The sequence below is a fragment of the Haematobia irritans genome, chromosome 2 (genome assembly GCF_050003625.1).
Source record: "Haematobia irritans isolate KBUSLIRL chromosome 2, ASM5000362v1, whole genome shotgun sequence".
Taxonomy (NCBI): domain Eukaryota; kingdom Metazoa; phylum Arthropoda; class Insecta; order Diptera; family Muscidae; genus Haematobia; species Haematobia irritans.
The window spans coordinates 8660691-8688489 of NC_134398.1; the positions used below are offsets into that span (position 1 = coordinate 8660691).

A 27799-nucleotide genomic window follows, 5' to 3' on the forward strand; every position below is an offset into this window, starting at 1 on the left:
TTTGGGGGTCCGTTTATATGGGGGCAATACGTAAAAGTGGACCGATATGGCCCATTTGGAATACCATCCGACCTACATCAATAACAACTACTTGTGCCAAGTTTCAAGTCGATCGCTTGTTTCGTTCGGAAGTTAGCGATTTCAACAGGCGGACGGACGGACATGCTCAGACCGACTCAGTATTTCACCTCGACCCAGAATATATATACTTTATGGGGTCTTAGAGCAATATTTCGATGTGTTACAAACGGAAGGACAGAATTAATATAACCCCATCCTATGGTGGAGGGTATAAAAATCACAAAAATTAATTATATCAATTAATTTTTTTATAGGTTTTGGTTTCATCAACATTTGGTAAGGGAGCCACCGTGGTACAATGGTTACCATGCTCGCCTTGCATACACAAGGTCGTGGGTTTGATTGCTGCTTCGACCAAACACCAAAAAATTTTTCAGCGGTGGATTATCCCACCTTATTAATGCTGGTGACATTTATGAGGGTTTCAAAGCCTCTCTAAGTGGTTTCACTGCAATGTGGAACGCCGTTCGGACTCGGCTATAAAAAGGAGGTCCTTTGTCATTGAGCTTAACATGGAATCGGGCAGCACTCAGTGATAAGAGAGAATTTCACCAATGTGGTATCACAATGGACTGAATAGTCTAAGTGAGCCTGATACATCGGGATGCCACATAACCTATTACTCATAGATGCACAGTGAATCACTCAAAATTCTCACGGACCTTAGTAAAGCACAGTTGAATAATTGGCCCTATGAATATAGGGCCAACAACACCACCAGTTTTTTATGGTTTTTTGTGGAGTAACTATTTTTGGGGCACATTTGCATTATGAAAATAAAAGGTCAATATTTCAAATGAAACTAAAACCCAATTTTCTTTTTGGTTCGTTTTCAAGTGGGGCCTATTTTCGTATTTTGGAATTTGACTATGGTGGCAAATATACACATTTTGGTTGTTCTTAATAATATAGTGTCGCATCCGATATGGTTTTGGTGTGGGCGTCTTTTGGCCGTTTTTTAAGGCTTTCGCCTATGGACAGAGTCCAAACTGATATAACGCAATTCCCAAGAGATTCGTACTGAGGAATACATATTACATTTTTTCCATCAGTTAAGTGTCATTTTCACACGGTCTTTAAAATCAAAAGTGAAAATGAGACCTTTTATTTCGGGGTCGGTTTTCATGTGTCGGTTACATTTTGTTGGGGCTAATATTTATTATGAAACATCGCCCACATTTATGGCACTGTTTAATTTGGGCTTTGGGGCTTTTTTCCAGCGGCCTATTTTGATACCGCCTGAATAACTACTTTGATATACACTCGTGCCAAAGAGAACAACCGTGGCATGGAGGGTGTTGATCTATGAAATCTAGCGAATTTTGCTGTAAAATGAATTTTTCGACTCTCAAACCACCTCTGTAGCACTTGGCAAAAAATACGAAAAAAATTGGGCAACCTAATATTCAATATGTTAAGAACAATTTTTAAAATATTTTGTGAAAATTCATTCTAAACATTATTAGGCTACACCAAGGCACTTAAAAAATTTTTCATACAACATTATTTGTACACCACATTGATGAATTAATTTCTTACATTAAAACTCTCAAAATCTCCTAAATACATCTTCCAATTGGCTGTAAAATATTGATAAAAGCAGTTCCCACAGAAAACAAAAACCCACAAACAATTTCATCAACATATTTTATTGTTTTATATTTCTGCAACATTGTTGCTAAAAAAATTTATGTTACTCATACGTTCAGGTGTTTGGCAAATGTTGATGAAACAAAAATGCCGCTTTTTTACAATTGACAATTTTAGAAAATAAAAATCACAAAGTAATTGCTTTGCCACAACGAAGAAATAATTAATTTGAATATTTTAAATATTTTACACTATGCAGCTGTTGCAAATTACCATTAATTGTAGATTTTTTTTTAGACAAACAAATTATGTTGAGATTTGTTTGATTTAGCTAACGGAAAATCGTTAGCTATTAAATAGCGATTTTTTTTTTGTTTTCTTCAATTCCTTCATGCATTGCAAATATTTTGTATTTGACTATTTGATTTGGAAACCTGTCCGGGTCTTAGAGACACCAACAATACTTGTCATGTTGGTACAATAAACTTTGACAACTGTGTGAATTGTCCCAATTGGTGAATGTGGCCTTAGACACAACGACACCCCAGTCACTCATTTGATCTTATGACCATATATTCATTTGAATATGAACCAATCACCCAAATAACTGTGACTGAAGCCGAGATACATGTGTGTTCCATGTATTATGGCCAAATATTTATTTATCATTTTTTTCGAAATTTCAAAATAATTTGTAGGCAAAAAAATAGAAGAAAAAAAAAGAATTAAAACCACAAATATTTTTATAAGAGCTTATATGCCATAAGCCGGCATATACACTTAGGTGGTCTCTTAAGAATTATTTAAATACCGGTAAAAGGTGGGGTAAATGATGGGGGGGAATATGACAGACATTGTAAATCTCTGACGGAAGGACAGACGGAATTGATAGCAGGCCAGGGACCATGTAAAATGTCACAAATGTTATTTTCTGGTCATTAAAATCTGTTTACATTTAACTATGAACAATTTTGAAAAACATTTTTTTGATTTATAGAAGACAGCTAAACCAAAAACCAATTTTGTTAACAAATGCCCCAACATGTCAGAAAAATATTGAGGGAAAAAAATTGAAAATATTGTTGAAAAACTTGAATGGAATTTCCTTTGTGGCTCTAGGTATTATTTTTTTGTTTATTTGAAGGGTTTGTTTTTTTTTTTATAGCAAATTAAACTATTATCTTTTATGGAGCGTGTTTAACAAATAATCCCCTATCTGAGATTTCCCAAAGCTTTATGGCCTAATATCATCATTCATTGTTTGTTTTTCGTAATGAAGGCTGAGTGGTGTGAGGGAAAGTAATTTAACACTTTCTTTTATGGCTTTGTCATGGCATGATTTGGTTTTCTTCTCCCAGATTATTTTCTTCTGTAGGTCATTCATAAAATCTAGAAAAAGAAAACAAAAACAAAATACCAAACACTAAAGACCAAAGATTTCGTCTAATTAGTAGTGGAGTAGTGAAAGAGGCTGGACCACAGACAGCTACCCATCACAATTTTTGTGTTTGGGAGGGGGTTTCCTCTACGTCATTTTGATTGCTGGCTTGACACGAAAGGTAATAAATAATGCCCTCAGAATTTGTGAATTTATATAAAATTAGAGGCAATTTTAAGTATCAGAGCTATTTATTTTATTTTTAAAAGAATTTTTCAGTTTAATGACATGGGTCCTAAAAGGAAATGAGAAACATGAAGAAAAGTTCAAAGTAAAAATATATGTTTAAAGTTTAATAAAAAAAAATTTAATGAAGGAATTTGTAACTCTGATGGTTTTAGTAACCAAAAGAAATAAAAACAAGTATATACGGCCGTAAGTTCGGCCAGGCCGAAGCTTATGTACCCTCCATCATGGATTGCGTAGAAACTTCTTCTAAACACTGCCATCCACAATCGAATTACTTAAGTTGCGGTAACGCTTGCCGATGGCAAGGTATCTTAAAACCTCCTAACACCATCTTCTAAATTGTATGTAAATCCATACGTGGTATATATTAAATCAAAAAAGATCGATCCAATACGTATATAATTCAGTTTGACAAAGTAGACATACAATTTTGACAAAATTTTCTACAGAAATAAAATTTTAACAAAATTTTCTATAGAAATAAAATTTTCACAAAATTTTCTATAGAAATAAAAATTTTGACAAATTATTCTATAGAAAGAAAATTTTGACAAAAATTTCTACAGAAATAAAATTTTAACAAAATTTTCTATAGAAATAAACTTTTGACAAAATTTTCTATAGAAATAAAATCTTGGTTGATTATTTATGGCTCGAGTGGCAACCATGATTATGAACCAAATAAAATTTGAACAAAATTTTCTATAGAAATAAAATTTTGACAAAATTTTCTATAGAAATAAAATTTTGGAAATGGTGAAAATTTTATTATGAACCGAATAAAATTTTAACAAATTTTTCTCTAGAAATAAAATTTTGACAAAATTTTCTATAGAAATAACATTTTGACAAAATTTTCTATAGAAATAAAATTTTGGTAGATTTTTTTGGCTCTAGTGGCAACCATGATTATGAACCGATATGGACCAATTTTTGTGTGATTGGACCAATTTTGGTATGGCTGTTAGCGACCATATACTAACACCACGTTCCTAATTTGAACCGGATCGGATGAATTTGGCTCCTCCAAGAGGCTCCGGAGGTCAAATCTGGAGAACGTTTTATATGGGGGCTATATATAATTATGGACCGATATGGACCAATTCTGGCACGGTTGTTAAAGATACTATACTAACACCATGTTCCAAATTACAACCAGCTTGGATGAAATTTGCTTCTCTTGGAGACTTCGCAAGCCAAATCTGGGGATCGGTTTATATGGGGGCTATATATAATTATGAAGCGATGTGGACCAATTTTTGCATGGTTGTTAGAGACCATATACCAACACCATGTACCAAATTTCAGCCGGATCCGATGAAATTTGCATCTCTTTTAGGCTCCGCAAGCCAAATCTGGGGATCGGTTTATATGGGGGCTATACATAATTATGGACCGATGTGGACCAATTTTTGCATGGTTGTTAGAGACCATATACCAACACCATATACCAAATTTCAGCCGGATCGGATGAAATTTGCTTCTCTTTTAGGCTCCGCAAGCCAAATATGGGGATCGGTTTATATGGGGGCTATATATAATTATGGACCGATGTGGACCAATTTTTGCGTGGTTGTTAGAGACCATATACCAACACCATGTACCAAATTTCAGCTGGATCGGATGAAATTTGCTTCTCTTTTAGGCTCCGCAAGCCAAATCTAGGGATCGGTTTATATGGGGGCTATATATAATTATGAACCAATGTGAACCAATTTTTGCATGGTTGTTAGAGACAATATACCAACACCATGTACCAAATTTCAGCCGGATCGGATGAAATTTGCTTCTCTTTTAGGCTCCGCAAGCCAAATCTAGGGATCGGTTTATATGGGGGCTATATATAATTATGGACCGATGTGGACCAATTTTTCCATGGTTATTAGAGACCATATACCAACACCACGTACCAAATTTCAGCTGGATCGGATGAAATATGCTTCTGTTAGAGGCTCCACAAGCCAAATCTGAGGGTCCCTTTATATGGGGGCTATACGTTAAAGTGGACCGATATGGCCCATTTTCAATACCATCCGACCTACATCGATAACAACTACTTGTGCCAAGTTTCAAGTCGATAGCTTGTTTCGTTCGGAAGTTAGCGTGATTTCAACAGACGGACGGACGGACGGACGGACGGACGGACATGCTTAGATCTACTTAGAATTTCACCACGACCCAGAATATATATACTTTATGGGGTCTTAGAGCAATGTTTCGATGTGTTACAAACGGAATGACAATGTTAATATACCCCCATCCTATGATGGAGGGTATAAAAACTGGATGTTAGTATATAAAAAAAATACACAAATTCAACGAGATTTATGATTTCAAACATAGAGAAAATGATTTGATCAAACCTCCAGTAGTTGCACCACAAAGCTTCAAATTACAACTAACGAAAAGAGAGGGGTTTCATCAAATCCCTAGTAGTTTGATCAAACCTTTCGAAGTATGATCAAACCTTCAGTAGTTGCACCACAAAGCTTCAAAATACCTCTAACGAGAAGAGATGAGTTTCATCAAACCACTAGTAGTTTGATCACACCTCTCGAAGTATGATCAAACCTCTAGCAGTTTGAGTGGTTGATTGGTTTGAAGCATTTAAAAAAATTATGCAATTCCTAAATTGATTACTTTAATTAGATTCAGTTAATCCGAGTTATTGGTTATATGCGAGATATAGAGAGTGGCCGATATGTATTGCTACTAACTGTAATTTCTTTCATTTCTAAACCGTTCTTCTAACAGCTGACATATTTATTCCAGCTTACACAAGTATTTTGAATTCTGAAATGAAGTTATTCGTGATGGAATTCAAGCGTATTAGAAAAACCAAAAGTGGCTAAGTGGCAACATTTAAATGTCAATAAATCTTTTCTTCTCGTGCAAATATGTGTTACCACGTTACTGGCCGGTTACATAGCATCCAAAGGGTGGACGAAAAAACACGGCAACAACCCCAGAAATGATACGAAAAGTGAAGGCCAGATTGCATCGAAATATACGCCACAATGGTAGAAAACTTGGTCGTGAGCTAATCATATCAAGAGAACCGATAAAACACAGATTGAAAATTGAGCTTGGCCTATATCCAGAGCTTGGACTATAGCTCAGAAATATGTGAGAGCTCACCGCTGCAAAAAAGTTAGAATGGAAAGAGCCAAGGAGTTGCTTCGCTTGCATCAAAATCGCAAGTTACGGAATTTGAATTTGGTTTTGTCTGGAGAGAAGTCATTTCAAATAAAAAAATTCTAATAAAAGGATGAAAAACATTTCGACCGCAGATCATTGACAATGCAACAGGACCAATAGGAGGTTCGTCCTTTCATTTCTACCGCACTAAACCACCACTAAAATCTCCGGATCTCAATCCGTTAGACTTTTTCACCTGAGGAATATTGCAAAGTAAGTTTGGTACTAAAACAGACCAAATCTCAAAATTGCGCTTTGTCGGTATTGGGTCAAAATACCGCAGAGCCCTTTCGTGCGGCATATTACGGCTTTGTCGGTGGTTCGAAGGCAATTTCTCAAAGGTAACCAATTCGACAAATCTGAACTGATTCTAAACTTTGATGTTATTTCAAGAAAGGCTTTGAAATGAGATCTTCGTTTCATTTCTACCGTATAATGGTCACCAAAATCTCCCGATCTCAATCCGTTGGACTTTTGGATTTCGCAGGCTAACATTGGCACAAAAAATACCAATGTGTCGATCATTTCAAAAACGAGCATCACTGGGAATGGATCAAAATACCGCAGAGCTTTTTCGTACAACATGTAATGGCTTGTTCGATCGTTTGTAGGCCATAATTCATGCCAGGGATAGCCAATTCGAACAAATCTAAACTGATCATAATATTTGATTTTATTGCTTAATTTCTTAAGCAAACAAATATTGTGTAGTTTATAGACAGAATTGCACACACGAAAACTATTATTTGTGTATGAAATAGAGACCAAGATGAATCGTAAATTTACCACAGAATTTTTACATCAATTCATTGGACTTATAGAAAGTCTCTTTACAGGTCTCTACAAAATGAAAACGGCTAAATCCTACATTACCCACTGCACACATGAGAAAATGTAAATCGTAATAGTAAAATAGACTGTAGAGAACCCAGAACTGGCGTCACATGCTTAATATCAATTCGTTTTATTTTTCGATTCTTCGAGATTCTTCATATAAAAGAGCTATAACCAATATTAGCCATCACAACATTGCCCAAAAGGGCAATTTGTAGGTCATAATTCATGCCAGAGGTAACCAATTCGAAAAATTTAAACTGATTGTAAAAATTGATGTTGTTTCCTTATGTTTTAAGCGTAACAATAATGTGTAATTTATATCATTTGTGTATGAAATATAGGCCATGATGAATCGTAAAATTATCTCAAATTTTTTAAATCAATTCATTGGCTTTATAGAAAGTCTCTTTACAGGTCTCTACAAAATGAAAACGGCTAAATCCTACATTACTCACTGCACACATGAAAAAATGTAAATTGTAATAGTAAATTAGACTCTAGAGAACCCAGAACTGGCATCACATGCTTAATATCAATTCGTTTTATTATTCGATATTCTTCATATAAAAGAGCTATAACCAAAATTAGCCATCACAACATTGCCGAAAAGGGCACTTTGTAGGTCATAATTCATGCCAGAGGTAGCCAATTCGAAAAATCTAAACTGATTCTAAAAATTGATGTTGTTTCCGTACGTTCAAATATTATTCGTGTATGAAATATAGGCCATGATGAATCGTAAAATTACCGCAAATTTTTTAAATCAATTCATTGTTTTTATGGAAAATATCTTTTCAGGTCACTACAAAATGAAAAAGGCTACATCCTACACTATTCACTGCACTCATAAGAAAATGTAATACATGATAGTAAAATAGACTGTAGTGAACCTAGAACCAGTCACATGTGCTTAATATCAATTCGTTTTATTTTTCAATTCTTCGGCCTTTTCACCCATTTATATGTTATTTTTCATGCCAGAGGTAGCAAAGTCGAACAAATCTAAAATGATACTAAAAATTTAAGTTATTTCCTAAGTTTTACTTAAGTTTTAAGCATAACAACATTGTGTAATTTATAGAGTAAATTGCACACACGAAAAATATTATTCGTTTTGGAAATATAGGCCATGATGAATCGTAAAGTTATCGCAGATTTTTAAAATTATTTCATTGGCTTCATAGAAAATTTCTTTTCAGGTCACTACAAAATTAAAAATGCTAAATCTCACATTATCTATTGCACACATAAGAAAATGTAATACATGATAGTAAAATAGACTGTAGTGAACCTAGAACCAGTCACATGTGCTTAATATCAATTCGTTTTGTTTTTCAATTCTTTCGACCTTTTCGCCCATTTGTATGTCATTCTTCATGCCAGAGGTAGCAAAATCGAACAAATGATTCTAAAAATTTAAGTTATTTCCTAAGTTTTAAGCATAACAACATTGTGTAATTTATAGAGTAAACTGCACACACGAAAAATATTATTCGTTTTGGAAATATAGGCCATGATGAATCGTGAAGTTATGGCAGATTTTTAAAATTAATTCATTGGCTTTTTTCAGAATTACAAAATAAAAAAGGCAAAATCCTACATTTTTCACTGCACACATGAAAAGACGTAATACATAATAGTAAAATAGACTGTAGAGAACCCAGAAGTGATATCACATGCTTAATATCAATTCGCCTTATTTTTCGATTCTTCGAGATTCTTTATATAAAAGTGCTACAACCAAATATATTTTCATATTTCGTCTTCTTTATTTCAATTTCATCAATATTAGCCATCACATGATTGCCCTTTTCACTTAGCATATTATGGCTCATTAAAGTATAATAAATCTTTATATTTTTACACATAAATCAAATTTGGAAATATATTTCCTAATATTTCGTTCGGCGCCTAGATCAAATGTTATTTTCCTGTCATTAAGTATTGATTTTATTAACAGGAAGAAATCATTCATACTACCACATAAAAAAAACACATCTTTATTTGTTAAAAACTGTTGTCACTCTATAATAATTCCATAAATTCACCACAAATGTGGAAGCATTTATGACAAACACCTACTTAAGCCATTATAGATGTTAGCACCATACTCAATAATCTCAAACGAGTGGTATTCATGTGTTATAAATTTTTATAGTTTCAATTTTATTCTATATTTTAATGGTGATTACCACATTAAAATGATAATACTAATTTTACGGATTACAAATGAAAAGACAAACAAAACGAGGCAATTGACAGACAAATAGTTATTTCCTATAGGGAGAAATCGTTGGCATCATCAACAAGAATTTTTTTTAATCGAACTAAATACGTACACTAAAACTGCATGCATGAATGAAAAGGTTTTGTAATCTATTTTGAAGCGTTAAAAATTTTAATTATGCTTTTATTACTAAATATGATGTCTCTCTCTCATCATGAATTTAACCCAGGGAATCTATAACAAGGGTCCAATCTTTATGTAAAATTGAAAAATGACAGAGGGCATTTGTTTTTTTTTTTTCATCACTTTTGATTGTAACCGAATTATGAATGCATTGCTATTGATAACAACAATAATGAATTTAATGAACTACAGATGGGGTTTTATGTTGAACTCATGATTTCAATCGCATTTAAGTAATCTGCAGCTGGATTTAGTGGATTAAAATGTTCACATCATCACACATCACAACGAAACTTTATGTTCCACATTGATTAAATTTATGATGAAGTTGCATTGTATCTTGAATAAAAAACGAAATAAGGGAGATATTTCTATATATACGTTAAACTTATATAAGAAATCTTTACAATTCGAACACAAAACAATTAAAATTGATTTTATACAAAAAAATAAAATTTTAAAATTATCTATAATGTCCAATTATGAAAATAAAGCTCCTATTATATATGACCTTCAAACTTTACACAAACAGTAGAAAATAAAATTGAAGAGATCAAACATAATAAATCATTATTATATATAAGTAACAAAAACATTTAACTATTGACAAGAGAACTATTGACAGTAGTTTAATTATTTATTGTTGTCTAATAAATTTTTAACTTCATGTATATTAATAGTTAAAAATAATAAGTATATGGATATATGCTTACAAGCACCACGGAGGGCAAACAAGCTAATATCGGTCCAGCAAAATAGTAGCTTCTGCTTATTGAACAGTATCAGCTGTGGCCATGCAGGTAATAGGTGGTATCATAACAAAAGATGTAAAAATAGATGAGTATATGCGAATAGGTACAACCAGAGAATTCGGCGAAACGGTCCAATATTTCGGCATAGTAAAGCTCTGTGAACTTTTACTTTTCAACAGATGTGACCCGGAAAGAAATGACATTCACTATACTACCGGCTGATGAAGCAGCCTTCGTTTTCTTCGGAGCCCAGTTCGGTGGCAGACTGATGTATCAGGCTTGGTGAACTTTTCTCTTATCACTGAGTGCTGCCCGATTCCATGTTAAGCTCAATGAAAAGGGACCTCCTTTTTATAGCCGAGTCCGAACGGCGTTCCACATTGCAGTGAAACCGCTTAGAGAAGCTTCGAAACTCTCAGAGATGTCACCAGCATTACTGAGGCGGAGCCCATTCGCCGGATGTTGCAGCCCACTGTTTATGGGCCTCCTCTGGATCCTTGTTATGTCATAAAATTACGTAGCAACTCACTCGTTTATTAGTTTTAAATGCTTGCCGAAACGGCATTTTATAAAACGCACATGTACATTCCTTTTGGAAACCAGTAAAAAAAAAAAACAGAATTTTACAAAATTTAAAATTGATATGAAAAATTTTATTACATTCAAATCCGGAATGTAATAAAATTTTTCATATCAGCAACGTTAACCTGCTCAGAATATGAGAAAATTATTCTGGTGTGCAGCTCGTATGCAACTTTTCAACTTTGCATAAGTTAACAATACTTACAGATACGGAAATTATATAGAGCTCGGATGTGTACATTTTGTGAGAAACTTTCATGAAACAACCAATAATATTTCATACAATTTTTAATTGATATCTTATATTGGATAATAAGTTACTTTTCATGCAAGTTTATATTCCTCAAATATGAGAAAATTATGCATGTGTGCAATTGTTTTTAATAGTTTTGACTATTGAAGACTTAGACGAAAAATAAAATTTTCCTTCATCTTTTAAAAACTATTTTCCCAGAACATGCCAACTACTTTTACAGATTAGTATACATAATGGACTTTAGCAATACCAATATATGCTCAAATTCCATAAAGCCGTCATGTGTGCAGCTTCTAGGAAGAGTTTTTCAGTATTTAAGAAATAAACAGAAAATGAATTGATAGAACAAAATGGATTATATTTTTTCTTCATGTATGCAGCTTATGGATGACTTCTATTGTAGACAAAAAATCCCTTATTCTACACAAATATTTAAAGACGTTTTTCAAGCTAAAAAATTACCGAGGACCTCTCGTTTATTAGTTTTAAATATTTGCCGAAACGGCTTTTTATAAAACGCATATGTACGCACCTTGTAGGGAACCAGTAAAAAACTGTATTTCACAAAATTTAAAATTGATAACAAAAATTGGATTACATTCCGGATTTCAGAGACGTTTGTATGTTCAGAGTGTGGTAAAATTATTCTTGTGTGCAGCTCGTATGCAACTTTTTAACTTAGCATGATTTAGGCGAAAGAAAAATGTATTTTTATAGTCTATGCAAATTGTTATTGAATATTCGTACAAATACAATAAGTTAGCAATACATACAGATGCGGAAATTAGATAGAGCTCGGATGTATACAGTTTTTGAGAAACTTTCATAAAACAACCAATAATATTTCATACAATTCTTAATTGATATCTTATATTGGATAATAGGTTACTTTTCATGGAAGTTTATATTCCTCAAATATTAGAAAATTATGCATGTGTGCAATTGTTTTTAATAAAAAAATGGTTTTGTTTTTAATAAAAAAAAAAATATTTTTCTTCAACTTTTAAAAACTCTTTCCCTAGAACGTGGAAACTACTTATACATATTAGTATACATAATGGACTTGAGCAATACCAATATATGCTCAAATTCCATAAAGCTATCATGTGTGCAGCTTTTAGCAAGAGTTTTTCAGTATTTAAAAAATAAACAGCAAATGAATTGATATTACAAAACGGATTATATTTTTTGTTTTATCGACACTTACTACGTTCAAACCTGAAATAACTCTTCATATGTGCAGCTTATGGATGACATCTTTTGTAGACAAAAAAACCCTTATTCTATACAAATATTTGAAGACGTTTTCCAGCTTAAAAATTACGTAGCACATCCCTCGTTCATTGGTTTTAAATGCTTGTCGAAACGGCATTTTATAAAACTCACATGTATACACCTTTTGGGAACCAGTACAAAACTGTATTGCACAAGATTTTTAATTGATACGAAAAATTAGATTACATTACGGATTTCAGAGACATTTGTGTGCTCATAATATTGTAAAATTATTCTTGTGTGCAGCCCGTATGTAACTTTTTAACTTTGCATAACTTAGGCGAATGAAAAATTGGTATTTCTAGTCTATGCAAAATGTTATTGGAAATTCGTGCAATACTATAAGTTAGCAATTCTTACAGATACGAAAATTAGATAGAGCTCGGATGTGTAAATTTTTTGAGAAACTTTCATAAAACAACCAAAAATATTTCAAAGAATTTTTAATGGATATCTTATATTGGATAATAAGTTACTTTTCATGGAAGTTTATATTCCTCAAATATGAGAAAATTATGCATGTGTGCAATTGTTTTTAATAGTTTTGACTATTGATGATTTAGACGAGAAATGTAATATTTCTCCAAATTTTAAAAACCATTTTCCCAGAACATGCGAACTACTTATACAGATTGCTATATATAATGGACTTTAGCAATACCAATATATGCTCAAATTCCATAAGGCTATCATGTGTGCAGCTTCTAGGAAGAGTTTTTCAGTTTTTAAGAAATAAACAGCAAATGAATTGATATTACAAAATTGATTATATTTTTTGTTTTATCGACACTTACTACGTTCAAACTTGAGAGAACTATTCATGTGTGCGGTTTATGGATGGCTTCAGTTGTAGACACAGAATCCCTTATTTTATACAAATATTTAAACACATTTTGCCAGCTTATACGAACTAACGCTGAAGATTGGTGTACACAATACGGATTGGTTATATTTATTAATAAAAAATAGTATTAAGGTCATCATGTGTGCGCGAGAATTGATATAGAAACTTGGGATATATCATAGATTTTTCTTAATATCTGCTAGCTCATAAAAACATCTAATATATTATGTGTGCAGCTTTTGAATGTTTTATTACCTCTTTTGTAAAGCAGGACAATTCAATACTCAATACTTTATTTGAATTCAGTCAATATTTTACGTGGCCAGTAATTATCACATTTTACTTCTAACATAAATCGTTGCCCCCTATCTTATAAACCTAACAATTCAACTAATTTCTTGCTAAATATATTTTAATCAAATACGAAAATTTAAAAGCGATATTTTTAAGGCTAAATAGTCAAACATTGATTTCAAATCAAGGCTGGATGCTTTGCTGGCTGCTGGATATGCGAAAAATTCCTATAATAAAACATCAACAAACGAACGCATGCCAGCAGCCTCCCATTAAGACTCCAAGACCAGAATTGCGTTCACTAAAAACTGTTACAGCTAGCAAAATTGCGAGAGGACTCCTTTTGATGTTGCTATTGGCTGGTCAAAGCACTTATGGCTTTAAACTTCTGCGACAGACAGCATTCCAATGTCCATAAAAATGTCAACAAGATTGTAGAAAACTACAGCAGCATTGAACAAACGAGTCAACTCTTAAGAATGCAACAAGTTACAGATCGAAGAAAAAACAGTACAGAATTTTCAAAATAAAGGTAGCACATATGTATAGTCGGTCAGTCAGTCAGACCGTCAATAACGCCAGTTTCTGTAAAAGCAAACGGCGGCCCACTTGGAGAGTAGAAATATTTCATTACTAAAAAAAACGAACAACAATAAAACCACAACAAGGAGGGGCAAAAAGGAATCTTAAGTGGGCAATTTGGCCCAAACCAAAAAGGAGGGTGTTTTTTAATAAGCCATGTCGTCATGTCACAGTATATCTCCGCTTACCTGGCACCAGGCTGTCTGCCACAAAACTATAACAGACCTTGTGGTTCTTGGTTTCTGTGGCTTATATCTTTTGATTTTCCCTGACATACAGGCCCAAGCAAATATTATTTGCAAAATAATTACAAAATATTATACGAGCACTTTTAGTTGTGACAACTCGAAATTAACAGTACATAAATTTTCCACCAAAGAACAGAAATTAATAATTTTTTGGTTTTTTCTATGTTCAAAACTAAATCAAATGTAAAAAATTTATGAGTTTTCATTAATCCATAGACATTATTTTTTTTATTCTATTTAAAAAAAAAGAAAAAATCTAATTTATGTTGTGAAATCATAAAAGGAATTATCCATATGTTTTTTGCAATTTCATAGAGCTATAATCGTAAAAAAAAAGCAATCGAATCGCCTCAACCACTTATCAGAATCATTAGAATATATTGCATATAATGGCAAATAGTCATAAACCTAGTAGCAAGTAAAAGATAACAAGCATATATAAATTTTTTATAATAGGCCATGAAAAAGTGATTGGAAAATTTATAAAATGCAACCAGCAAAAAAAAAATGAAGTAGGAGTAGGAATAAAATTTATATGAATAGGAATCAAAACACTTTGAGATTGATAATAAACACTTGTGTCATGAAACATTTTTTTCTTAAAAAAAATAAAAAAAAATTAATATTTTTTGTAACTAAAAAAACAACAAGTACAATTTCACTATTTTCTCATAAATTAAAACAAATAGTAAAAGTTTTTCATTTACAAAACATTTTCAATTGTATAACCAAACATTTAAGGGTATAAGATAATATTTTTTAAAAACAATCAAACTTTACTATTTTTTTATACATAAGGTAGAGTAAAAAAAATTAAAGAAAAAGTAAATAATATAGAATAAAATAAAATAAAATAAAATAAAATTAAAATATAGTAAAATTTGATTGTTTTTTAGTTACAAAAATTATTCGTTTATACTCTTAAATGTTTATGTAAAACTGGCGTTATTGACGGTCTGACTGACTGACTGACCGACTATACATATGTGCTACCTTTATTTTATTTGTTTTAATTTATGAGAAAATTTTAAAATCATATTTCCAAAATTTTAAATCATATTTTGCTCAATTTTATTTTTATAGAAAATTTTGTTAAAATTTTATTTCGATAGAAATATTTGTTAAAATTGTATTACTACAGAACATTTTTTCAAAATTTTATTTCTATAAAAATATTTGTCAACATTTTATTTCTATAGAAAATTTTGTCAAAATTTTATTTCTACACAAAAAAATATCACCAAAATATTTCCAATTAAAAAGTTGATTGAAGTTGAAAACTTTTTCAATTAAAAAATTAATTGATACTATTAACCTTTTAATCAAACTAGAAAAATTAAGTCAATTAAGTCGATGATTGACATTTTTTAATTTTCAATTAAAAAATTAATTGATAAAATTAACATGATATAATTCTGGATATTTTTTTTAAATCCTAATTAAAAGAAATTGAAACAACGAATTTTTAAATCAAACTAAAAATTATTAAAAATAGTTATAGAAACTCATTGAATTATACTATAGCGATTAAAAATAGTTTCAACATCAATTAAAACTTTAATTGAATCAATTAAAAAATTAATTGAATCAATTAAAAAATTAATTGAATCAATTAAAAAATTAATTGAAAATTGCTATTGAAATCAATTATTTTTTAACCAAGAAATTTTTACCCAATTAAATCTGTGATTGATACTATCATTTTCATGATTGAAGGCATTTCAATTAAAAAATTAATTGGATCAATAAATTTTGTGATTGAATCTGAAAATAATTTGTTTGTGTGTATAGAAAATTTTCTATAAAAAGTTTTGGCAAAATTATTATTATTTCTATAGAAAATTTTGTCAACATTTTGTTTCTATAAAAAATATTGTCTAAATTTTATTTTTATAGAAAATGTTTCACAATTTTATTTCTATAGAAAATTTTGTCAACATTTTGTTTCTATAGAAAATTTTGTCTAAATTTTATTTCTATAGAACATTTTGTCGAAATTTTATTTCTATAGACTATTTTGTCAAAATTTTATTTCAATAGAAAATTTTCGCAAAATTTTATTTCTCTAGAAAATTTTGTCAAAATTTTATTTTTATAAAACATTTTGTCAATAGAAAATTTTGTCAAAATTATATTTCTATTCTTGTTTTTTAGTTACAAAAAATATTAATTTTTATTCTTAAATCGTAAAAAATTATTATTTTTTTCTCCATTTAAAAATTATATTGATTGGTACCCCCATGGTTTTGTGACATTTGATAAAAACAGTGGCTAATACATAGTGATTTGCCTTTTTAAACTATTTTTTTTAATTTCTTTTATTTTTTATATTTTTTTAATTGATTTTTTTTATAACAAATTGGATCATTTTATGTGATCTTAACAATTTGTTTAAGGTTTTATTGTTGTTTTTCTTTTTTTAATTACAAAGAATATTAATTTTTACCATTAAATTGTAAAAAATTATTATTACTTTTTCATTTAAAAAATTTAAAACATTTTATTTTTTCAGAATTTTATTTTTATAAAAATATTTGTCAAAATTTTATTTCTATAAAAATATTTGTTAAAATTTTATTTCTTTAGAAAATTTTGTCAAAATTTTATTTTTATAAAACATTTTGTCTATAGAAAATTTTATCAAAATTTTATTTCTATTGTTGTTTACAAAAAATATTAATTTTTATTCTTAAATCGTAAAAAAATAATTATTATTTTTTTTTCTCCATTTAAAAATTATATTTATTGGTACCCCCATGATTTTGAGACTTTTGATAGAAACAGTGGCTAACACACAGTGATTTGCCTTTTAAACCCTTTTTTAATTTCTTTTATTTTTTATATTTTTTAATTGATATTTTTATAACAAATTGGATCATTTTATGTGATCTTAAAAATTTGTTTAAATTTTTGTTTTTTTTTTTTTTTTTTTTTTTTTTAATTACAAAGAATATTAATTTTTACCATTAAATCGTAAAAAATTATTATTTTTTTTATTTAAAAAATTATTTTTATTTGTACCCCCATGATTTTGAGACTTTTGATAGAAACAGTGGCTAACACACAGCGATTTGGCTTTTTTAAATTATTTTTTTATTCTTCTATTTTGTTATATTTTTATACCCTTCACCATAAGATGGGGGGTATATTAACTTTGTCATTCCGTTTGTAACACATCGAAATATTGCTCTAAGACCTCATAAAGTATATATTCTGGGTCGTGGTGAAATTCCGAGTCGATCTAAGCATGTTCGTCCATCCATCCGTCCGTCCGTATGTTGAAATCACGCTAACTTCCGAACGAAACAAGCTATCGACTTGAAACTTGGCACAAGTAGTTGTTATTGATATAGATCGGATGGTATTGCAAATGGGCCATATCGGTTCACTTTTACGTATAGCCCCCATATAAACGGACCCCCAAATTTGGCTTGCCGATCCTCTAAGAGAAGCAAATTTCATCCGATCCGGCTGAAATTTGGTACATGGTGTTAGTATATGGTCTCTAACAACCATGCAAAAATTGGTCCACATCGATCCATAATTATATATAGCCCCCATATAAACCGATCGCCAGATTTGGCTTGCAGAGCCTCAAAGAGAAGAAATTTTATCCGATCCGGCTGAAATTTGGTACATGATGTTGGTATGTGGTCTCTAACAACCATGCAAAAATTGGTCTATATCGGCCCATAATTATATATAGCCCCCATGTAAAACGATCGCCAGATTTGACTTGCGGATCATCTAAGAGAAGCAAATTTCATCCGATTCGTCTGAAATTTGGTACATGGTGTTATTATATGGTCTCTAACAACCATGCAAAAATTGGTCTATATCGGTCCATAATTATATATAGCCCCCATATAAACCGATCCCCAGATTTGGCTTGCAGAGCCTCAAAGAGAAGAAATTTCATCCGATCCGGCTGAAATTTGGTACATGATGTTGGTATATGGTCTCTAACAACCATGCAAATATTGGTCCACATCGGTCCATTATTATATATAGCCTCCATATAAATCGTTCTCCAGATTTGATCTCCGAAGCCTCTTGAAGGAGCAAAATTCAACCGATCCGGTTGAAATTTAGTTCGTGGTGTTAGTATAGGGTCTCCAAGAACTAAGCAAAAATTGGTCCACATCGGCCCATAATTATATATTGCCCTCATATAAAGCGATCGTCAAATTTGACCTCCGGAGCTTATTGAGGAAGCAATATTCAACCGATCCGGTTGAAATTTGGTTCGTGGTGTTAGTATATGGTCTCTAACAACCATGCCAGAATTGGTCCATATCGGTTTATTATATATAACCCCCATATAAACCGATCCCCGGATTTGACCTCCGGAGTCTCTTGATGAACCAAAATTCATCCAAGCCGGTTGAAATTTGGCACATTGCGCTAGTATATGGCCAATAACAACCATGACATATCGATCTATAGTTATATATAGCCCCCAGATCCTCAATCACAGAAAAATCACGATTGCCACTAGAGCCAAAAATAATCTACCAAAATTTTATTGCCATAGAAAATTTTGTCAAAATTTTATATTTCTATAGAAAATTTTGTCAAAATTTTATTTCTGTAGAAAATGTTGTCAATATTATATATTTTTAGGAAATTTTATCAAAATATAATTTCTATAGAAAATTTGGTCAGAATTTTATTTCTGTAGAAAATTTTGCCAAAATGTTATTTCTATAGAAAATTTATGAAGCACCTCTTAGTTGGAGAGAAATATTTTGCAAAATCTACCAAAACATCAAGAATTCTACCAATCTACCAAACAATAAAAAATCTGCCATTTTTGGTAGAATCGTGTTCATAATTGTATATAACCCCCATGTAAAGCGACCCCCATATTTCAATTCTGGCTCTATAATTACCGCACAAAAGTTCATATCGGTTCGTAATTATTTCTTCCCTATATATACCGCACAAGAACTGAATATATACGTATTTAATCGACCTTTCTTTTGTCTAATATATATATTAAAATTGGTTTTTAATTCTTCTTCTCTATCCCTTCTTTTTTTGTGGGCGGTATACCAAGGTATTTCTAATTCCCAGAAATATTTCCACATATATTTCACAGATGCATCATTTTTCCCAACATTACCATAGCTATTGAGTATTACTTACTTCAATATATCTTTCAAAAATGCACACAATTTGTATATTATCTATGTTTGAACACCTTTCGATGGTATTTTCCATCAACACTTGTAAATGCCTTATTTGTTTGGAGTTCACTTTTGTACTTGGATAAGGTGATACGATTACCTATTCTTAGATGTTAGAGGCAAACAAAAAAAAAAAGCGACAACATTGCCTTGAATCCATATACATATACCAAAGGTATATATTACATATGGACCATATTCGACTAAAGGTATGAATATACTATGGGCTTTTAGGTGAAATACAAAATGATACAAATAATAAAATTTATTCATAAAGAAGTGAGTAAAGTATAAAGTCGAGTGCATCTATGGCTCGGAATCAATAACAAAATCCTTAAGAAAAGATCAAAATCTTTGAACTAATTTTTTTAGTGTTAATTTGCTTTAAAATATTACAAAATAAATAAATATATGTTTTTTTTATTTTTTTTTACTTAATTTATTATTTTACTTAACCCTCTTTGCTTTTTTCCATCATGTTCATTTGAGAGCTTAGACCTACATTTCTAAATATACAAAATGCGCTGATGCATTTTTGTATGAAATATCGTAAAACTAAAACCAAGGTGTAAAAATATTCTCACTAAAATATTTACACCTGATGTCAATATCACTTAAAAAAACTTAATGATCTGAATAACCGAAAGTTAAATGGAAGGGTAAATAAAGAGGTTCTCCAATCTTGGCCAGACTATGGGGAACCAAACACGCAATTATAAACGAATAATTTATTTTTTATTCACCTCCTATAGGTTGTGTAATTTGCAATTTTATTTTATTGTATTTCGAAACAAGACTAATCAACCATAGTATTGGGAATATAACAAATATTAAATCTCCAATGATTTTCGCTTAGAGATTTATTTAATTTTTTTTTTTTTGTATTTTCTATGATTTGCTAACAAATATCAACTTTTCCATTCGCCTGTCATTTTTTGGGAAAAGTGTTACAAATTCAATTTTCTAGCTGGGGATTTAACATACAACTTAGACTTTTACATATATATCATCCATTTTTTCTCTATAATTGGAAATTTGATACATTTGTTAATCTTGGCTTAAGATATACAACATCTCTTTTGTTTGTTGTTTTTACTTTTTTTTTTTGTTATCCAGTATTCAGAAATGTTAATACAATTTTACTAAGCCATTCATAGTTAGCTGTCATTTAAGCTCATCTTGCCAGCAATGAGATGTGCATGCGCAGCCCATGATGCAGTTTACAGCATCATATCATGCTGCAATGTTGCACTAGATATTCATTTGACCATAGAAATGAGATCAGCTAGTGTTTTATTTTTCTTTTATTATTTTATAGTTTAGTTTCTTTATATAAAATGGAATTTCAAGAAAATGTCACCAAAAAACATTCAAACACAAAAAATCATATTTTGTTAAAATTTTACTTCTATAGAAAATTTTGTCAAAATTTTATTCCATAGAAAATTTTTGTCAAAATTTAATTTCTATAGAAGTTTTTGCCAAAATTTTATTTCTATAGAAAATTTTATCAAAAATTTTATTTCTATAGAAATTTTATTCAAAATTTTATTTCTATACACAATTTTGTCAAAATTTTTTTTTAAACAAATTTTTTTTCAAACATTTATTTCTATAGAAAATTTTGTCAAAATTTTATTTCTATAGACAATTTTGTCAAAATTTTATTTCTGCAGAAAATTTTGTCAAACATTTATTTCTATAGAAAATTTTGTCTAAATCTTATTTTTTTAGAAAATTTGTAAAATTATGTCAAATTAAAATTATAGAAAATGTTGTCCAAATTTTATCTCTATAGAAACTTTAGTAAAAATTTTATCTCTATAGAAACTTTAGTCAAAATTTTATTTCTATAGAACATTTTGACAAAATTTTATTTCTATAAAAAATTTTGTCAAAATATTAGTTCTATAGCAATTTGTATCAAAATTTTATTTCTATAGAAACTTTAGTCAAAGTTTTATTTCTATAGAACATTTTGACAAAATTTTATTTCCGTAGAAAATTTTGTCAAAATATTATTTCCGTAGAAAATTTTGTGAAAAATTTAATTTCTATTGAAAATTTTGTCAAAATTTTATTTCTACAGAAAATTTTCTCAAAATTTTATTTCTATAGAAATTTTTGGAAAAAACTTATTTCAAAAACAATTTTGTCAAAATTTTATTTCTATGGAAAAATGTTTCAAAATTTTATTTCTATGGAAAATTTTTTAAAAATTTTATTTCTATGGAAAAATTTTCCAATACTTTATTTCTAAAGATTTTTTCTAAATTTTATTTCTATGGAAACTTGTTCAAAATTTTATTTTTAAAGAAAATGTCAAAATTTTATTTTTAAAGAAAATGTTGTCAAAATTTTATTAATTAAAATTTTGTCAAAATTTTATTAATTAAAATTTTGTCAAAATTTTATATCTATAGAAAATTTTGTCAAAATTTTATTTCTACAGAAAATTTTTTAAAAATTTTATTTCTATAGAACATTTTGTCAAAAATTTATTTCTAATGAAAATGTTGTCAAAATTTTAGTTCTGTAGAAAATTTTATTTCTTTAGAAAATTGTGTCAAAATTTTATTTCTATAGAAAATTTTGTCAAAATTTTATTTTATTTCTATAGAACAATTTGTCAAAATATTAGTTCTATAGAGCATTTTGTCAAAATTTTATTTCTGTAGAAAATCTTGTCAAAATGTTATTTCTATTGACAATTTTGTCAAAATTTTATTTTTAAAGAATTTTTTCTAATTTTATTTCTATAGAAAATTTGAAAAAAATTTATTTCTATAGACAATTTTGTCAAAATTTTATATCTGTAGAAAATTTTGTCAAAATTTTATTTCTATAGAAAATTTTGTCTAAATTGTATTTCTTTAGAAAATTTGTAAAATTATGTCAATTTTTTAAATAGAAAATGTTGTCCAAATTTTATTTCTATAGAAACTTTAGTCAAGATTTTATTTCTATAGAATATTTTGACAAAATTTTATTTCTGTAGAACATTTTGTCAAAGTTTTAGTTCTATAGACATTTTTGTCAAAATCTTATTTCTAAAGAAAATGTTGTCAAAATTTTATTTCTATGGATTTTTTTCAAAATTTTATTTCTATAGAAAATTTTGTCAAAAATTTTATTTCTATAGAAAATTTTGTCAAAATTTTATTTCTATAGAAAATTTTGTCAAAATTTTATTTCAATAGAAAATTTTGTCAAAATTTTACTTCTATGGAATTTTTGTCAAAATTTTATTTCTATAGAAAATTTTGTCAAAATGTTATTTCTATAGAAAATTTTGTCAAAAATTTTATTTCTGTAGAAAATTTTGTCAAAAATTTTATTTCTGTAGAAAATTTTGTCAAAATTTTATTTTATTTCTATAGAACAATTTGTCAAAATATTATTTCTATAGAAAATTTTGTCAAAATTTTATTTTTATAGAAAATTTTGTCAAAATTTTATATCTATAGAAAATTTTGTCAAAATATTATTCTATAGATTTTTTTAATTTTATTCCTATAGAAAATTTTGTTAAAATTATATTCCTATAGAAAATTTTGTCAAAATTTTATTTCTATAGAAAATTTTGTCAAAATTGTATTTCTATGGAAATTTTTTCAAAATTTTATTTATATAGAAAATTTAGTCAAAATTTTATTTCTATAGAAAATGTTGTCAACATTTTATTTCTATAGAAAATTTTGTAAAAATTTTATTTCCCTAGAAAATTTTTTTGAATTTTTTTTATATAGAAAATTTTTGTCAAAACTTTATTTTTTTTGAAAATGTTGTCAAAATTTTATATTTCTAGAAATTTTTGTCAAAATTTTTTTATAAAGACAATTTTTTTATTTCTATAGAAAATTTTGTGAAAAAATTTTTTTTTAGAAAATTTTGTCAAAATTTTAGTTCTACAGAAATTTTTGTCAAAATTTTAGTTCCACAGAAATTTTTGTCAAAAATTTTATTTCTAAATAAAATGTTGTCAAAATTTTATTGCTATAGAAAATTTTGTCAAAATTTTATTTCTATAGAAAATCTCGTCAACATTTTATTTCTATAGAAAATTTTGTCAAAATTTTAGTTCTATAAAATTTTTTGTCAAAATTGTTGTAAAAATTTTTTAAAATTTTTTTTCTATGGAAATTTTTTTCAATACTTTATTTCTAAAGAATTTATTTTTTAAATTTAATTTCTATGGATAAAATTTTCAACATTTTATTTCTATAGAATCTTTTTTTAAATTTTATTTCTAGAGAAAATTTTGTCAAAACTTTATTTCTATAGAAAGTATTATAAAAATTTTATTTTTATAGATCATTTTGTTAAAATTTTATTTCTATAGAAACATTTGTCAAAGTTTTGTTCATAAAGAAAATTTTGTCAAAATTTTATTTCTATAGGAGGGAGCCACCGGGGTGCAATGGTTAGAATGCCCCCCTGCTTCGACCGAACACCAAAAAGTTTTTCAGTGGTAGATTATCCCACCTCAGTAATGATGGTGACATGTCTGATTATTTCAAAACTTCTCTAAGTGGTTTCACTGCAATGTGGAACGCCGTTCGGACTCGGCTATAAAAAGGAGGTCCCTTGGCAGTGAGCTTAACATGGAGTCGGGCAGCACTCAGTGATAAGAGAGAAGTTCACCAATGTGGTATCACAATGGACTGAATAGTCTAAGTGAGCCTGATACATTGGGCTGCCACTTAACCTAACCTATTTCTATAGGAAGTTTTGTGAAAAAAAAATTTTTTTCTATAGAAAATTTCGTCTAAATTTTATTTCTATGGAAAATTTTGTTATAATTTCATTACAATAGAAGATTTTGTCAAAAAAAAAATTTGTAAAAAAAAAAAATTTTTGTCTAAATTTTGTTTTTATAGAAAATTTTTGAAGTACATCTTAGTTAGGTATATTTTGCAAAATCTACCAAAACATCAAGAATTCTAACAATCGACCAAACAGTAAAAATTTGTTTCTCTCAGCTAATTACTTTTCTAAACCCCATTTTCTTTTCTTTCTTTTTTAAATGTAAGTGTTATGTATTAAATTTCATTTTGTCTTAGTCTGATTGAAAATGTTATTTAACATTACAAGGCTTTTTGTTACAGTTAAACAAACCTGTGAATAAATCAATTTTTCTTGAATCTTTGAATTTTCGTTTTTCTTAAATCCTATTAACCCAAAAACTATATAAATTTTTTTTAGATGATTGACCCATATCGGTGATGAAAATGCGATTAATTTTTTTTTTTTTAACAAAAAAAAGAAACCAACAACACAAATCACAAATGGTCAATAATTCAAAATCCAACGTCCAGCAACCATAGAACATTAACATTTATCCAAATATTTTCAATAAACCCATTGAAAAACTCAAATCAGAGAAAAGGCAAAAAAAGTAAATTTTAAAAGCGGAAAATTATTATGATTAAATAAATTACATTTTGAATAACCCAAAGGGGCAAGGAGGGCCCAAGCAAACAACGTCACAAATAATGCCTTCCAGCGATTAAGAAAAAAACACTTCAAACTTAAAGATCTGAATAACCGAAAGATGAAGAAAAAAAAGAACACAAATTTTTGAAATGTTGCAGGGTAAGACATAAATGAGTTAATGTTTCCACAAAAATTTCCCTTTGCCAAGAAACTTGGTGGGGGAGGGGGGAAACATAATGACCATATTCTACACTTGATGATTTTTAATGCTGCCCTGACGATCATCATCGTCAATTCTAGTGCAACAGGTCAATTGCACCATGTCTGGGCCATTGTATCGGTTCTTTATTGAACATTTGTCCATCTGTCCGTTCGTTCAGTCTTATGCAGTGCCCAGTACTTTGGAAATGAAAAGTGATCGGTGATCAAGTTGATCATCTGCTTTTAATCTTCCATTGATTACGAAGAAATACCAAAGCATTGGCCACATGCTGGCGATAGCCATCTTTACAGGAATATGATGTTTCTCTTGCCACAAATGATGGCCACAATGATGAAGGGATTGTAAATCAAAACGAAGGAAAGTGAAAAATGAAAACTTATTTCAAGAAATTAAAGTAAAGTGTTTGTAGATGGTACTCCCCTCCAAAAAAGCAGAAAACAAAACATTTCTTCAATGGAACAATAATGCATGATTTGGTATAGATTACACAAAAGGAAACAACAATTCTCTCCTTCGTCATTAAAAATAACTCAAAAAAGAACAATTTAATTTCTGGAAATTGCTGCGGTTCTTGTTAAGATTCTTATGGTTTATGGCCATAAAATATCTCAATATGCAATGGTAAATGGGAAATTTCAAAACCTCACATATTTTATTGATTTCCCCTCTTGAGAAAGTCATTTCAAAATTCAAAAAAAAAAAAAATGAAATAAAAAATAAAATAAATTCCAAACTTACCCGTACAACCATTGGATTCTTCTTTCAGACCAAAATAGCCTTCACTGCATTCGTTGCATTTCAAACCCGTCACACCTGGTTTGCAATAACACTGACCATTATCGGGATCACAAGTGTGAGGATCAATTGTCCCGAATTCATCGCAGCCACAAGGCGTACATTGTTCTTCCAACAATGCATAACCCTCATCACATTCATCACATTTTTGCCCTGCATAACGGGGTTTACACAAACACTGGCCATCCGTACTATCACATACGGCACTGTCGGAACCCTCTTCGAAACAAGAACAGGGTTCGCAACCCACCGATGGGTCACCCCAGAAACCCATTTTGCAACGTTCACAGTGCCAGCCCTCGGTGTTGCCTCTGAAATGAGAAGGGGGAAAAGCCAATAAATATTGTTTTTTTTTTTATAGAAAAAAAAATAGCAAAATTTTCTGTAGAATTACAATTTTGGCAAAATTTTCTATAGAAATACAATTGACAAAATTGACAAAGTTTTCCATAGATATAAAATTTTGACAAAATTTTCTATAGATATAAAATTTTGACAAAATTTTCTATAGATATAAAATTTTAACAAAATTTTCTATAGATATAAAATTTTGACAAAATTTTCTATAGATATAAAATTTTGACAAAATTTTCTATAGATATAAAATTTTGACAAAATTTTCTATAGAAATAAAATTTTGACAAAATTTTCTATGGAATTAAAATTTTGACAAAATTTTCTAGAGAAAAAAAATTTTGACAACATTTTCTATAGAATAAAATTTTGTCAAAATTTTCTATAGAAAAAAATTTTGCCAAAATTTTCTAGAGAAATAAAATTTTGCCAAAATTTTCTAGAGAAATAACATTTTGACAAAATTTTCTTTAGAAATAAAATTTTGCGAAATTTTTTTATAGAAATAAAATTTTGACAAAATATTCTATAGAAATAAAATTTTGACAAAATATTCTATAGAAATAAAATTTTGACAAAATTTTCTAGAGAAATAAAATTTGGACAAAATTTTTGACAAAATTTTTTATAGAAACAAATTATTAACAAAAATTTCTATAGAAGTAAAATTTTGACAACATTTTTTATAGAAATAACATTGTGACAAAATTTTCTATAGAAATAAAATTTTGACAAAATTTTCTATAGAAATAAAAATTTTACAAAATTTTCTTAGAAATAAAATTTTGACAAAATTTTCTATAGAAATAACATTTTGACAAAATTTTCTATAGAAATAAAATTTTGACAAAATTTTCTAGACAAATAAAATTTAAACAAAATTTTCTATAGAAATAAAATTTTGACAAAATTTTATATACACAAAAGATTGTCTAAATTTTCTATAGAAATAAAATTTTAAAAAAACTTTCTATAGAAATAAAATTTTGACAAAATTTTCTATAGAAATAAAATTTTGACAAAACTTTCTATAGAAATAAAGTTTTGACAAAATTTTTCTATAGAACTAAAATTTTGGCAAAATTTTCTATAGACATCAAACTTTGTCAAAATTTAGATATAAAATTTTGACAAATTTTTTATGGATATAAAATTTTGACAAAATTTTCTATAGACATAAAATTTTGTCTAAATTTTCTATAGAAATAAAATTTCCATAGAAGTAA

At 28.9% G+C, this 27799-nt stretch overlaps 1 protein-coding gene across 2 annotated transcripts in view; it reads right to left on the reverse strand.

The window, feature by feature from the left end:
* The window catches only part of wb (wing blister), a 326545-nt gene that overhangs the window by 142421 nt on the left and 156325 nt on the right, over positions 1-27799 (reverse strand). For both annotated transcript variants that reach the window (XM_075293261.1, XM_075293262.1), the window contains exon 7: positions 26163-26530. In XM_075293261.1, the coding sequence (XP_075149376.1) occupies positions 26163-26530 (368 nt within the window). The remainder of the gene's footprint in view (positions 1-26162; positions 26531-27799) is intronic.